Source organism: Anarhichas minor, unplaced genomic scaffold, assembly GCF_050575085.1.
Source record: "Anarhichas minor isolate MPS153535 unplaced genomic scaffold, ASM5057508v1 ptg000010l, whole genome shotgun sequence".
Taxonomy (NCBI): Eukaryota; Metazoa; Chordata; class Actinopteri; order Perciformes; family Anarhichadidae; genus Anarhichas; species Anarhichas minor.
This window is the reverse complement of record NW_027466456.1, coordinates 13,580,698-13,594,104: the sequence shown is the minus strand read 5'-3', so window position 1 is coordinate 13,594,104 and position 13,407 is coordinate 13,580,698. Positions and strand designations below refer to the sequence as shown.

At 42.1% G+C, this 13,407-nt stretch overlaps 1 protein-coding gene across 5 annotated transcripts in view; it reads left to right on the top strand.

Annotated features, from left to right (window-relative positions):
* Positions 1 to 13,261, top strand: part of fcho1 (FCH and mu domain containing endocytic adaptor 1) — a 47,620-nt gene extending 34,359 nt beyond the window's left edge. For all 5 annotated transcript variants that reach the window (XM_076088294.1, XM_076088293.1, XM_076088292.1 and 2 more), the window contains 14 exons: positions 492 to 516; positions 664 to 720; positions 1,569 to 1,620; positions 3,501 to 3,625; positions 4,883 to 5,968; positions 8,237 to 8,343; positions 8,703 to 8,901; positions 9,158 to 9,272; positions 9,592 to 9,747; positions 9,824 to 9,956; positions 10,481 to 10,677; positions 11,215 to 11,279; positions 12,671 to 12,838; positions 13,099 to 13,261. In XM_076088294.1, the coding sequence (XP_075944409.1) occupies positions 492 to 516; positions 664 to 720; positions 1,569 to 1,620; positions 3,501 to 3,625; positions 4,883 to 5,968; positions 8,237 to 8,343; positions 8,703 to 8,901; positions 9,158 to 9,272; positions 9,592 to 9,747; positions 9,824 to 9,956; positions 10,481 to 10,677; positions 11,215 to 11,279; positions 12,671 to 12,838; positions 13,099 to 13,127 (2,514 nt within the window). In that variant the 3' untranslated portion in view covers positions 13,128 to 13,261. The remainder of the gene's footprint in view (positions 1 to 491; positions 517 to 663; positions 721 to 1,568; positions 1,621 to 3,500; positions 3,626 to 4,882; positions 5,969 to 8,236; positions 8,344 to 8,702; positions 8,902 to 9,157; positions 9,273 to 9,591; positions 9,748 to 9,823; positions 9,957 to 10,480; positions 10,678 to 11,214; positions 11,280 to 12,670; positions 12,839 to 13,098) is intronic.
* Positions 13,262 to 13,407: the final 146 nt, after the last annotated feature.

The window sequence follows — 13,407 nt, the reverse complement described above, 5'->3', positions numbered from 1 at the left end:
TAATCTCCACCTTTTCTAATGACCAAAAAGAAAGTCAGACTTTACATGTTTAAGGATAATTCCTTCCAATATCATTCTATATGTTCCTTATTGCCAACAACCCTCATGGAAAAAACAAACCAACAAGTAATTGATCCTACTGACTACTGTCTTTTTATACATTCATTCATTGCGATATACATGGGTTCCATATATTAGTTTGAGCTGCTTTAAATACCCACTACAGACCTAAATGCATGTTAATTTGCAGCTGAAAATAACCCTGAACAAGCAATAATTCCTATTTGATTGACTAAAATCTACAGTGTCCAGTTGTCTTAATAATTAGGAACCTGTAGTCAGAAAGTACTTATTCATTCTTTTTTTTTTTTTCTGTCTTTTTGTTTCTTTTTTTGACAATAACAAACAAACAAACGTAGAACAGCACCATCCTTTTCTTCTACATGAGTCCACTGTATTGACCCAATCTGTCCCCCTCTCCTGGCTTTCAGGTGATAATCAAGCGGCATCTCTCCAGTAAGTTCAAACAAATGTGTATGAATGTTTTTTTTCTGATTTTGGAGTCATTTTTAGTGTTTGTAAATCAGTAACAAATGTCCTCCCTGTACTGTATCTTATAGTACAGACGTCTGAAAGCTGTTGTCTTCTGTTGTGCGTCTGCAGGGAACTCGAGTACTGCAGGAGGTCGATCAGAAGAGGGCGAAGTTGCCTCCCACGGGGGTGAGTCTGGTTTTACTCTCTCGTTTTCAATAACTATCTGTCTGTCTGTCTAGCTCTTATTTGTATTTATTTTAGTATAGAGCTGAAAGTTTATTATTCAATTGTGAATCAGGAAATAACTCGGGGACTTTATAATATGATTGTTTTTAGCTATTTTTGGACGTTCTATAGACCAAAAGAGGATTAGCAAGAAAATAATCTAATTTGTTTAGTAGTATTAGTATCATCTAATGTCATGTTACCTGCAATGGAGGTTTGAAGTTTCTATCCGTACATTTGTTTGTGGTTCATTTGAAAAGGATCAAGACCATTTCTCACACACGCTCTCACAGAACCACATCTGTAGGATTAAAGACATTTTGTCCTGCAGCATCTCTCTACCTCCAGCCTGTATAGCCATGGTTCCCTCTAGACAGACAATCTCTTCACTGGCTGACCTTGCATGAACAGCCAGCCTCCATTAGTCACGCCCGGCCCTCTGCTCGTGCTCCACAGCATGTTTTATCACCCAGAGGTTTGTTAGCCGGCAGCAGGTTAGGCTGGAGGCTACAACCTGCTGCTTCACTGCAGCGGGGAGTCTCTCTCGCTTAAGTCCAGAAGCAGCAGGATTAACGATGAGCATCTGATTAAAGCAGTTGCTCTGGAGCTGAGTGAGACCGGGCTAATTGCTGTTATTTATCACAGAGAAAGTAATGGGTTTTCCCTCATGTTGTCCTATCTCAGTCGATCTCAGCCTCCCATCAACGCTGCGACGAAGAAAACCATGCTGCTGATTTAGTCCTGATTAGGAAACATTCTCTGCAGTGAGCCTGTATCTCATTGTGTGTGTGTGTGTGTGCGTGTTACAGATGGAGAGCAGGAGGGCCTGCGCAGGTCCACCTCCAGTCCTGATCACAGCAGGTGAGATTGCTATACCCTCCATATCTCTTGTCCATCTCTGAGTGGTAGAGAGGTAGACTTATTTGAAGGTTAAATTGCATCATCCGTGGCCTTTTCAGGGGTTTGAAGCTCCTCAGGTTTCCGTCACCGTCTTACCTTCGTCACCTAACTTCTCTCACTGTTCTCTGCTCCGTCTTCAATTCCTCTGCAGCTCAATTAGAGCACCAATGTTTACTTTTACTTGATTTTAGTTGTGTTTTTTTTAAAGAGAAAAAAAAAAAAAAAAACAGACCAGAGCTGTCGATACCTAAACTTTACACCCATAAGTCTTATTACAACGTGGTCGGCATTGATCTGCTGCACCACTGTACTGGGACGGCTTTCCACAAGATTTTTGAAATCTGCCTCCAGGAATTTGCTTCCATTCAGCCACAATAGTTTATTATTAATGAGTTTCAGGGCGATGAGGTCTGGCCTGTAGTCGGCGTTCCAGTTCATCCCAAAGCTGGTGGATGAGGTTTACGTCCGGGCTCTCTGCAGGCCAGACAAGTTCTTCTACACCTGGTTGTATGCTGGGAGGCATTGTCATATTTAAACAGGAGAGAGTCTTCATCAAGCTGTTGCCACTAAGTTGGGAGCACACTATCGTCTGAAATGTCATTATATGCATAAATATTTCCTTTAATTGGAACTAGCAAGCCAAACTCGGCATCATTGATGCAATAATCGTAAAAATATGCAGACGCACGTTATCAGACAGTTTCTCCTGGAAGGCATTCATAGTGCCCCCCCCCCCCCCCCCGTTGTTCCCATGAACAGTGACAGAAATAGTTGTGTTAAGAGTGGAAAAACGAGAGATCTCAGGAGAGGAATCCACCGTTGGCTTTTTTCTCACGTCCACATAGCTGGCCAGTCACGGTGTGATGTGGGTGTGAATATCAGATTGTTGGTTTTGGAAAGTTACGCAAATGGTCGGACACAGATGGAAGGAAACACTACTTACACAAAAATGTTATCTTTTAAAAAAGTTACAGAGAAAAATGCACGGTTTGATTGCCGTTTATATTATTTCTTCCTCCGTCCTTCAAAGTCATCTTCTCATACACCCACCCCACTTTAAAAAAAATATTCTATTCATGAAGTTTTCTTTTACAAACTCGAAACAATAAAGAAACGGATACAAAAGCAGAAAAACGCATACAGTGGGTAAGCTTTTGAATACAGGTGCTGCATCTTTGTTCCACAGGCTTAGAATGCTCTCTTTAGTGCGTACCGAGCTGTATTACAGCGCCATGGTTCAAGCCCACGGTGTGTTGTGATCCACCTGTTCCTGGGCAAGGTTTGTATGCCTCTGAGTGGAGATGAAAAATGTCAAGGCAGATGTTCATTGAGCTTTGTGCGATGCCACAATAGATGAGCTGAGGATCCATCTGCACTTTTGCATTCAGGGCAGGTTGAAGAGATTGGAGGGTAAAATAATGTTGACACAGGAGTAGTGTCATCTATTAACTTCCTCATATCGGATTAACTGTTCATTAATAAAACAGGAGTTTATACTCTGCAGGCACTTATTCCAGCATCTGAGAAAACTTTACCCTAAGATCCGACTCCCAGGGTTCTTTAAGATTTGTTTTACCTGTAAATCTACAAATCTGGATCCTAAATTTTGTTTTTGAGCTCGGAGTGTGTAGTTTTACAAAGAGGGTGGGTATGTTTCCAAACTCTGTAACTTCCATTGGACATAGTTTCTTATCTGCAGATATGCCATGTTTCTCTTTCAGTTGAGCAAAGGAGGCATGCCCACACTTCTGTTCTCACTTTATCACTTCTCCTCATCGCTCCCTCAGTAACTCCTCTACTCTCCCTGATTTAGTTTCTCCTTCCCTCCTTGTTTGTACCAGGTTGAGCTCCACAGCGTCTGGTTCAGACAGTCTGTTCGGACCACCGCTGGAGTCGGCCTTCAAGTCCAAAAGCTTCGACGGTCGGGAACAAATCAGAGAGCAGAGCGCTTTTGGTGCCTCTGAATGTAAGAGTTGTGTATATATTCGTTTTGTTCATATTGATATTATTGGCCCAAATATAAGTCAATCTCCCCTTTTTTACAGGTTTTTTTGATAAACTAGTCTAAGTGGGGGGTTTTCCCGAAAATAGTCCTCATGCCTTATCTTTTATAAAAGTCAAACATGAAATACTTAAATAAATCCCACATTGCTGCAGCTTATCCAGGTACGTTAGCACACATTCCTGATTAATATTTTCATTGAATATTTTAATGAATGATTTTCGGTGGCAGTTAGCATTTTTCAGACTTTTTTCTTATTTCTTTTAAAGTATAAACAAAAACACAAATAAGAGGCAATGACACACAGGCATAAACTGTACATTAAGCCGCATTCAGGAGGGCAACATTACTAAATAAATCTCTACTTGGTTGCAGCCGAGTCATTTGATATGTTTAATAAATGGACCCCAAATCGTAACAAATGTACAGCATGAGTCAGATGAGGAGTACTTAATTTTCTCCAAATAAAGGCAGGAAATCATATCGGTGAGTCACTTCTTAAAACGAGGACTGGAGGTTGATTTCCATTCCCTTCTAGCTATAATCATACAGAACATTCAGAAAAACCCAAAGTAGACATGTCTGGATCAATTTGTTTCCCAATAACTATACAAAATAAATTAAATATGTCCTCCCAAGCCCAGAAAAGACGAGTCCTTTTATACATACGTCCTATGATCCAATCAAGTCTGGTCTTTTAAAGTGTACTAGCTGAAGTCTCTAATCCTCCATCCCATCATCCCAAAGCTCATCAGATAACTCGGAACCAATTTCCAAGCCTCCCTTAGATGACTAAAACTGTTTGGGATATCAGATGTTTACAGGTAGGTAATGTGTCAAAGTGAACCAGAGACTGCTGAACAACATTTCTAACCTGCTGGAAACAAAAGAAACGACCATGAGAGACACCAAATCATGCTGTAGCTGCCTGAAAGAGGTTGACAAAGAGCTCTCTGAGGCTTTTAGGTCCTTGAACTTTCATGAATATTTAAATAGGCAGTCCTCGAATATAAATGACCCCCATTTTTCAAAATGTAATATCCAGAAGCTAATATTGTGATATATTTGGGCCAAAATGGTAAATTGAGTTTTCTTTATTTTACTTTTTTGTACTGAAACTTTATTTTACCACCGAGTTCTTTGTGTCTGACTGGTGTTGATCACCTCTGATGTTCTGCTCTGTATTGATACCCTATGATGTGTTTGGTGTGCGTGTGTCAGATGCTGCCTTCTCGTCCGACTCCTCGTCTCCAGAGAACGTCGAAGACTCTGGCCTGGACTCACCTTCCCATCAGCCCCTTGGGCCCTCCCCCGAGCCGGTGGGTTGGGCGGCTTGGCCTCCTGCGTCACAGAGTAAAGAGCAGATGCAAACGCTGGGACGACCCGTGGACCCTTTCCTCTCTGCTTTCCGTGACCCCTCACCTGGTCGGAGTCCTCACCTGCAGGAGAAACCTGCCAGCGTCTGGTCCGTCGCCTCGTCGCGTCCCTCTCGTGTTCCCCCAGACATGGACCTTTCATCCATGCGGTTCCCTGCTTTCTCCCAGTCCCTCCCCCCACCCGAGGTGGAGTTGTCGGTGTGGAACTGCAAACACATCCCCCCCGAGGACCCCTTCCTCGCTGCGTTTGAGAGGACTGTCACCCAGGAGACATTAAACCTATCTGACGCCTGGGCGCGTCCACCGCCTCGCCCAACCCAGGAGGGCAGGCGGATGGATGTGCGAGTGGAACCGTTCTCCATCGCCCTCACCGACACCAAGACACTCCCAACCCCCCCCTCCTCCTCTTCATCCTCCTCTAATCGTAAAAACAGAGACAGGAAAAGAGACCAGAGCCTCCCTCCTCCTGTTACTTCTGATGACCCGTTTGCAATCACAATGATTGGCAGCCCAACGCACCAGTCGACGCTGGCTGTAGCAGCCGGGTTAATCTCTGCACACACTAGCAGCAGCAGCAGCGTTGGTGGTGGCGGCTCTACCAATAGGCTGGTACTCGATGCCAATTCAAGCTCTTTGCCCACAGCTCAGTCCAAGAAGGAGCTCATTCACTGGAACTCTTTCCACAACCCGTTCAGTGAAAGTGTCTCCGGAGGGCAGAGCAGCTCCAAAACACAGAACGAAGGAGGAGGGAAAGGAGACGGAGGTGTCGAGAGGAGGAAACATCGATCATCAGACAGTGAGCCACGCAGGAACGCCCCTCCACTCACAAGGCATTCAGGACCACAGGAGGATCTGTGTTTTTCCACAGATAAGGATCAAGACTGCCTGGATTTGAACACTCAGATATCGTGCAGTACCGGCTCGCACAAGGGTACTGATTTATTTATTTATTTAAAATCTTTTTTCACCATTAACTTTTTATTGAGGTTGGCAGCAAGTTCATCTTTTCATCATTTTAGGGTTACAAGAGTAGACATAATAAAAGTGTAAAAAATTAAATGATTAAAACAATTTAAATGAGGTATATACAAAAGTGAGATATAGCATTAACATGAGGATCTGAGCTATGATTGAAATCTGAGTCAGTGTCCAAACAGGAAACTAGCTTCTAATCTAAAAAAGAGTCATACGCTGCTATCTCTACCATAACATTTACATTTATCCATTTCCAAAGCAACGTACATATGAGGTACAATCCAAATCACAGTAGATCAAGAAGGAGAAGCAGAAGTGCTGCAACACTCAGTTGCAGGTGTATGAGGTAACGCACAGGTGCATAGAAGGAGAGATGCATAGAGAAAGGAGGAAGAGAAGGAGGAAGAGAGATAATATTAGAGGAGTAAGAAGAGAAGAGGTACCACTTGAAAACCATTTGTAAACCCAAGAAGGATCCTGTTGAAGCGAATCGAGTTCAGTATCTTGTTCCACCACCAAGTAGAGCAGCAGTAGAAGAGTTTGGATTGAAGGTTTCTGCCTCGCAGTGACGGTATGATTAGTCGGCGTTCATTTGCAGATTCGTACTGAATGAGAAGGTGCTAGTGAGCACTTTATAGGGTGATCACTAACGACTTGAGTTTAATGGAGAGTAATGAAAAGTAGAGTGACATTTTGGACCATTTGAAGAGGTTTTGCTGTGCATGCTGGTAGTCCTGCCAGAACGGCGTTGCAGCAGTCAAGGAGAGAGACGGCCAGTGCCTGTACGACAATCAATCATTCAAATCTGAAATTGTAGCTGTTTACATAATTCACAAGGCTGTAATCGAACCAGCCATAATAACTGAAAATGCACATTATGATATATTTAGTATTTAAGATCTACTGCTTTAATAAACCAAACCATCTACCCAGAACTTTCAGATCGGTTATATGAATAAAAACATTTTCATTTACAATGCAGGACGTTCACTTCAGAGTTCTAATTAAAGCGCCTCTCTGCATTGAGTCAGTCTTTCTAATTAGTCAATATGAAGCCTAATCTTTCCAGCCATCGTTAGTTTAGTGCTTATTCAGCTTTCATTTGTTAAATTAGCTGCAAGGATTTTTTTTTTTTTACCTCGATGAGGACAGAACGTCTTAGCTGGGATAGTTTTATGGTTATTATTCAACTGAGGATTTATTTAATCTCAGGTTGACGGAGTGATGACGATGCACTGACTTTTGATCAACAGAACCTGTTTTGATTGATTAATCATTAAAGGCTATCGAGCAGAAAGGCTAAACATGACCTGGTTCTCCATTTTAAAATGTGAGGATTCGATGGTTTTTATGTCTTCAGTGATCGTAAACTAAATATCTGAACATTTTGAACTCCTTAGGCTTCAGGAAATAGTTTGTGAAAAAATATATATCTATTTGTAGACCAAGCGATTAATTGATTAATGAAAATAATCATTGGTTGCAACGGATTTTGTAAGAATTAGAGTTATAAAGCATATTAAAATGCTCATGTCATCATAAATACTTACATATTTTGTCAGTAGAGATGAAACAATTACTTTAAAGTTCTTACACTCCATAAAGTCCCATCGACAAGTATATCAAATCAAAAACTCTGAAATCCCATACACTGTCGTGTGCTCACTTATATAAAGCTGGGTTCGGTAACATTGCACGCTATATTTAAAAAATGTCTCCAACCGAAACACAGAGCTGAGTGCTGCCAACTCTTTTCCACTGAACGTAGCAGCACTCAGCCTCAGCAGTTGCTAAATCTAGTGAGAAACGCTGACATCCCGTCCCTCAAAAGCCACTCCCCCAAAAGGATCATAATGAACTTAAACAACAAACATGGCTAGTGTTAGTACTCACAGCTGTCGGGATGTAATGAGAATTTCAACAAATGTATAACACAATTTGTTCTAAAATACATTACCCACCTGAGCATCATGGAAAATGAATGTCATATCATCATTAATGTTTTGGGGGGGTCTTTCTTACTGAAGAGGAACATCTATGAAGAATATTCAGATACCAACAGGATGCTAAATCCCCCAATTAATCCAACACTAATATAATGTGGTCATGTGCCAGCGCGGCGTGTTCCGCTGGTCTCCGGCTGTTCTGAGAACGACTTCTGACTGATTTTAGAGGATGTCTTTCATGATCTGATGTCAGATTGTTGTTTTGATGTGTTTGTAAGGGTCCAAGCACAACTTCAGACGGGACACGACTGAAGTGGTTGCAGCTGCTCCTCCGAGAGCAACCCGAGCCAATAGGGCGTCGGGCCGACTCGGCGGCTGCGAGAGAGTAAGTTAACGTCTCAGCTAATTGAATAAATTCATATTTTCTTAACATTATGTTCGCCCTGATACTTTTTTAGATATGAAGAGTATCAAACTTATAGACATAACCTGTCACAGTTTTAGTGCAGACAATTGTTTTCTGCAATACGAAGAACTGAATGAATCTAACTCACTAAGCTTGTAATTCTGTATCAATATTACCTTTCTGGTGGTTCTAACATTTCTAAAATGTCATAATTGTTAATATCATATACGACCAAATTCATGTAAACTGTATAAATGATAACAGCCTCCACTGATGCAGTAGGTCAGTAAGTCTTCTATATGAAATTTGAGCCATTATTGCCAATTCTTGTGTTCCAGTCCCGGTCTCTGTGCTCCTCTCCGCTGCCGGAGCCCAGCCCCTCCCTCACCTCCTCCTCCTCCTCCTCCAGCCCCAGTGAGTGGGGTCCACAGGCCAGGGACAGCGACTGGGGGGCTCAAAACCGAGCACCTAGTCCCGCCAGAGTAGGCCAAGCCTCACCTCTGCCTTACCAGCACCAGGACCACCAACAAAGACAGTGTAAGCCTCAGCGCATAAATAAAGTTCCACTACAGGATGGATGCTTCAAAAAAAAAGACATGGAAAACAGTAATTTAATTTAACAGTTAAACAAACAAGATATGTGTTAACTAATGAGCTGTACATGTGCTGGCAGGCAGATTTTGTTACCTTCAAACGGAGCCAGGCTAGCGGGCAATTCCCAAATGTCAAACTATTCTTTTAAACGTGACTTAATGCATGATAACAGCAGGATTATCACATTTGTTCTCCGCAGTGCACCTGTCGCGAGGTCCCAGTCCCATTTCGCTCAGCACACAGGAGGCCTGGCCGGTGGCAGCAGCCATAACAGAATATATCAACGCCTACTTCAAAGGGGGACAACACAACCGGTCAGCATGAAACCTTTTTCTTAAAGATCAAAGAAAAACATATCTTGCACATCCTCTGCATTAGACCACCATTACACTTTTCCTCTCGCGCACCCCCTGGAGGCAGCTCGCACGCCACACTTTGGGAATCCCTGCTCTACAGGAACGCTCCCTCACAGCTGCAATCGGACTCTACTGGGGTGTTACTGCTCATGTGTAGAGTCTGATAAATGATCTCTCTTATTCTGCTGCATTGACTGGTGGGGTTCCGATTGTATTAATTGTTTTGGGCCGCTTATTAACAGGATTAATGTCGACTTGTGTTTCCTTCTTTCTCCAGCTGTCTGGTGAAGATCACTGGAGACCTGACGATGTCCTTCCCTGCTGGCATCACCCGGATTTTCACAGCCAACCCCAACGTTCCCGTGCTCAGTTTCAGACTGGTGAACATTTCAAGGATCGATCACTTCCTGCCAAATCAAAAGCTGCTCTACAGGTCAGCTGCCGTCCGCATGTTGAGTCACAACTGTGTTTTTAGCTGTAATGCAATCCTTGCCTCTGTGTCTCTGCAGTGATCCGTCTCAGAGTGACCCAGACACCAGAGACTTCTGGTTCAACATGCAGGCTCTGCAGCTCTACCTGCAGAGAGAGGCCGAACTCAACCCTCAGGCCTCGTACTACAACATCGCGCTGCTGAAGTATCAGGTCAGCATATTTGGGCCATTTTAATACAATAAATATTCAATAATGCCTCGTTTTTCAGGTCCCTAGTTCACACATTTTTCCCGAAGTTTACTGTGAAACAGGAATATCCTTGAAGGAAAAGCTCCTTTGAGTAAATCTTCCCTCACTATCCGTTTATTATTGGAAACTTTATTCTTAATATCTTTTGAATTTTATTCTTCCTTGTAGACAAATCACATTTCTTCTTTGCTCTGACTTGAGGACTTTGCGCTACTGATAATTGGAAGTGTATTACCTGAACACTTTCTCTATTTTAACTACTGTCAACTTAGTACCGTCATCATAGTTTCTTACACCTTCAAATAATACATAGTGTTCTCAAAAACTAGAAATTAGGGACCCGTAAAATAAAGTGTCACCAGATTTTGTCAAATCCATTCCTTCAGTTGACTTTAGTCAAACCTCAAGATGCCTCCAAACCTGCTCTGGAATTTATTTTTGTCTTAAAACCCCATGTAAACAAAAATTCTCCATTGTTTCCTCAGGTGTCTTCTCAGGACCCGGGTAGGGCTCCCCTCCTTCTGTCTGCAGAGTGTCAGCGTAGCGGCACAGTGACGCGGGTGTCCCTGGATTACCACTGCTGCCCCGCCACCGCGCCCTCCACCCAGCTCGCCGCTGTCCAGGTGCTGCTGCCGCTCGACCACACTGCCACAGATCTGCAGTGCCAGCCTCCCGCCTCCTGGTGAGTGATGATGTAATAATGGATGTGGCAATGAGCAGTTTCTGATGACTGTAACCAGTGTTATGGTCTGCCCTGTTATTGACTTGATTATTATAATCAAAAAGATTATTTGTAATGCCCAACTGGAATTATAAATGAACCATGTAATCATAATATAACGACACAGGCCTTATCACAGTCATATGTATTTTAATATGATGCACTTATTGCGATTGTTTTCATTATCGATAATTTTCTTAATTAATCGCTTGTTCTATAAAATGTCAGAAAGTATTGAAAAATGCCCTTCAAGGTGACATCATCAACACTCCAAAACCCAAAGATATATTCAAATCAAATGTCTGAGTATCAATCAAGGTATTGGAAAAAGTAAAACGACTTGATGATGGTGCTCTAAAAGTACCAGAGTACACACTGATTGTGACTGGTAACACGTCATTTAAGAATGTAAAGGTGACTCTGATGGAACAGGAACGGGAGAAAGGTGTAGACTGAGAAGCCGGTTGGGCCTCACTGACTCTTTATTTTCCTCCGCAGGAACGCTGAGGAAAGACGGCTGCTGTGGAAACTACCGAACATCTCCCCGACCAACCACAGCAAAGGTCAGAGCGCTGCTGCTCTCTTTTTACCTCTTTGCTTTCATTTCTTCTACCCCTTATTGCACGAGGGAAGTTTAATACAGAGATGGTAACCTACACACACAGATGCACACACTCACACCTAGTCGTCTGTCTAACTTACAGCCTGTTTTGTGTCAATCATAAGCTGCCATCTCATTAAAATTAGTGCTACTTCTACTTCATTTCCTTCTTGTCGGATTCACATTGCGTCAGACAGGAAGTGAGTAATTAAGATCTCTGCATTCCGCATCCTTCTCTCCTAAAAAAGCTAAAGTCTGAAGGCGTGTCATTACCTTTTTAACAGCAGCATTAGCATCTGAACGTGCCAGCTGCTCTCATCCACCAACACAAAGACGAGCATCAAATGTTCCTCTTTTATTCTGTCAAATGGATTGTGGCTGATAATTCACATCGTTAATGGTGCACAGATAAGAGATGATATAAAATAACCTTTCAAAGCTCTATTTTAAGATGGGAAAGTCTGAAATGTAATAAAATTGCTTGAGCTTGAGGTTTCCTTCACCTGACTGTATCAGACTCCCACATGTATTCTTTTTTTTTCATTCTTTTTTTTTCATCTAAGGATATATTACTACCTCGCTGCAGGCTGGGAGAACACAAAAAGAGACTCTTCATAGTTGTCAGTGATGAATGGGATTTAAAATGTTTATAGTTAGAAGTCTTCTACAGTTTATGAGCCAAAGACAAAGCACTGAAACGTCATCGTAACTCCTCCCTGTCCCTGAAAAATAATGTTTCTTTATGACTAAAATGTTCAAAAAGTGCTGTTTTACATGAATGATGTCTGGCAGTGTTAGTCAGCGATTCATTCATTTTACTGGACGTCTTGTGAACCGTTTGTTCAGTACTTAATGCAAAAATGAAATAGAATAAAATACCCATTGATGATGTAAGATAAAAGTCAAAATAGTAATTCTAATAATAACTTAAATAATCTTTTTTTTTTGAGATAAGATTTAGTGATTTAGAAGATAATCGTGAGACTGCGTCTGAAGTATTTCACTGCAGGGAAATCACAGTGCTGTCGATTCGTTGTCCATATAAGGCATATAATCCTGTAATGAACAATGTTCTCTCCACTTCTTTCTTCAGCTTGCATTCATACTGTTAAGCACTTTGACAAGTAGCAGAAGCTGCATGTTTTAACTGTTCATCCATTACTTCTGGCTGTCTAAATAAAGTAATCCTGCGCTGTTGTGAAGAGCATGAAGAAGCTGCTTCTTTATGATAATCAGAACCATACCTTAAAATCAAAGCGTTAATTATTATTAAAATGACTCGCTGTATTCATGAACCTTATCCTTCATGTTTCTCTTGTATCGACGTCTCTTTGCCTGCTGGTGTTCTCCCAGGCTCAGGGACTCTGTGTGCCAGCTGGCAGTGCCTGGAGGTCCCCCGCGGTCCTCCACCCAGCCTGGCTGTTCAGTTTGTGGGCTCCGGGGCCTCGCTGTCGGGCATGGACGTGGAGCTGGTGGGCAGCCGCTACCGCATGTCGCTGGTCAAAAAGAGATTTGCCACAGGTGATACACAAAGGAAATCATTTCACTTTATTGGTATACTGCATGTATATTTATATTTACAGTATACTATAATGCTTTGCCATTGTTATTTTTTTACGACATAATATACTATATTATGACGTTTTTTTTATCAAATTTACATTAGTCATTTAGCAGATGTTTTTATTCAAAGCGACTTACAATAAGTGTATTCAACATAGTTATTCAAGTGGACTCTAGGCAGAGGCGCTTTCTTTTAGTAAATGTATTCTGTTTTATAGGGAAGTACATGGCCGGCTGCTCCTTGTGAACCGTGTAAAGGACCATCACTGCAGGTTCAGAGAACTTTGCACTTTTTCCAAGTCCAGTGCCAGACGGAGGAGAGAGAGGATTCATGGTGAGAAAATAAAGCTGAAGACTGACAACTCAACCTTGAAGGACAATGTGCACTTACTTCTGACAGTGTCCTGCTGTTTTAGGACCAAGCCTTTTCTTCTTCTTTGCCTCTAATTTAAGTTGTGTGTTGTACACTAAATTGTCCTGCCTTCGGCAGCAGGACAACTCTTTTCTATTGATTCTCCTCTGTTCAG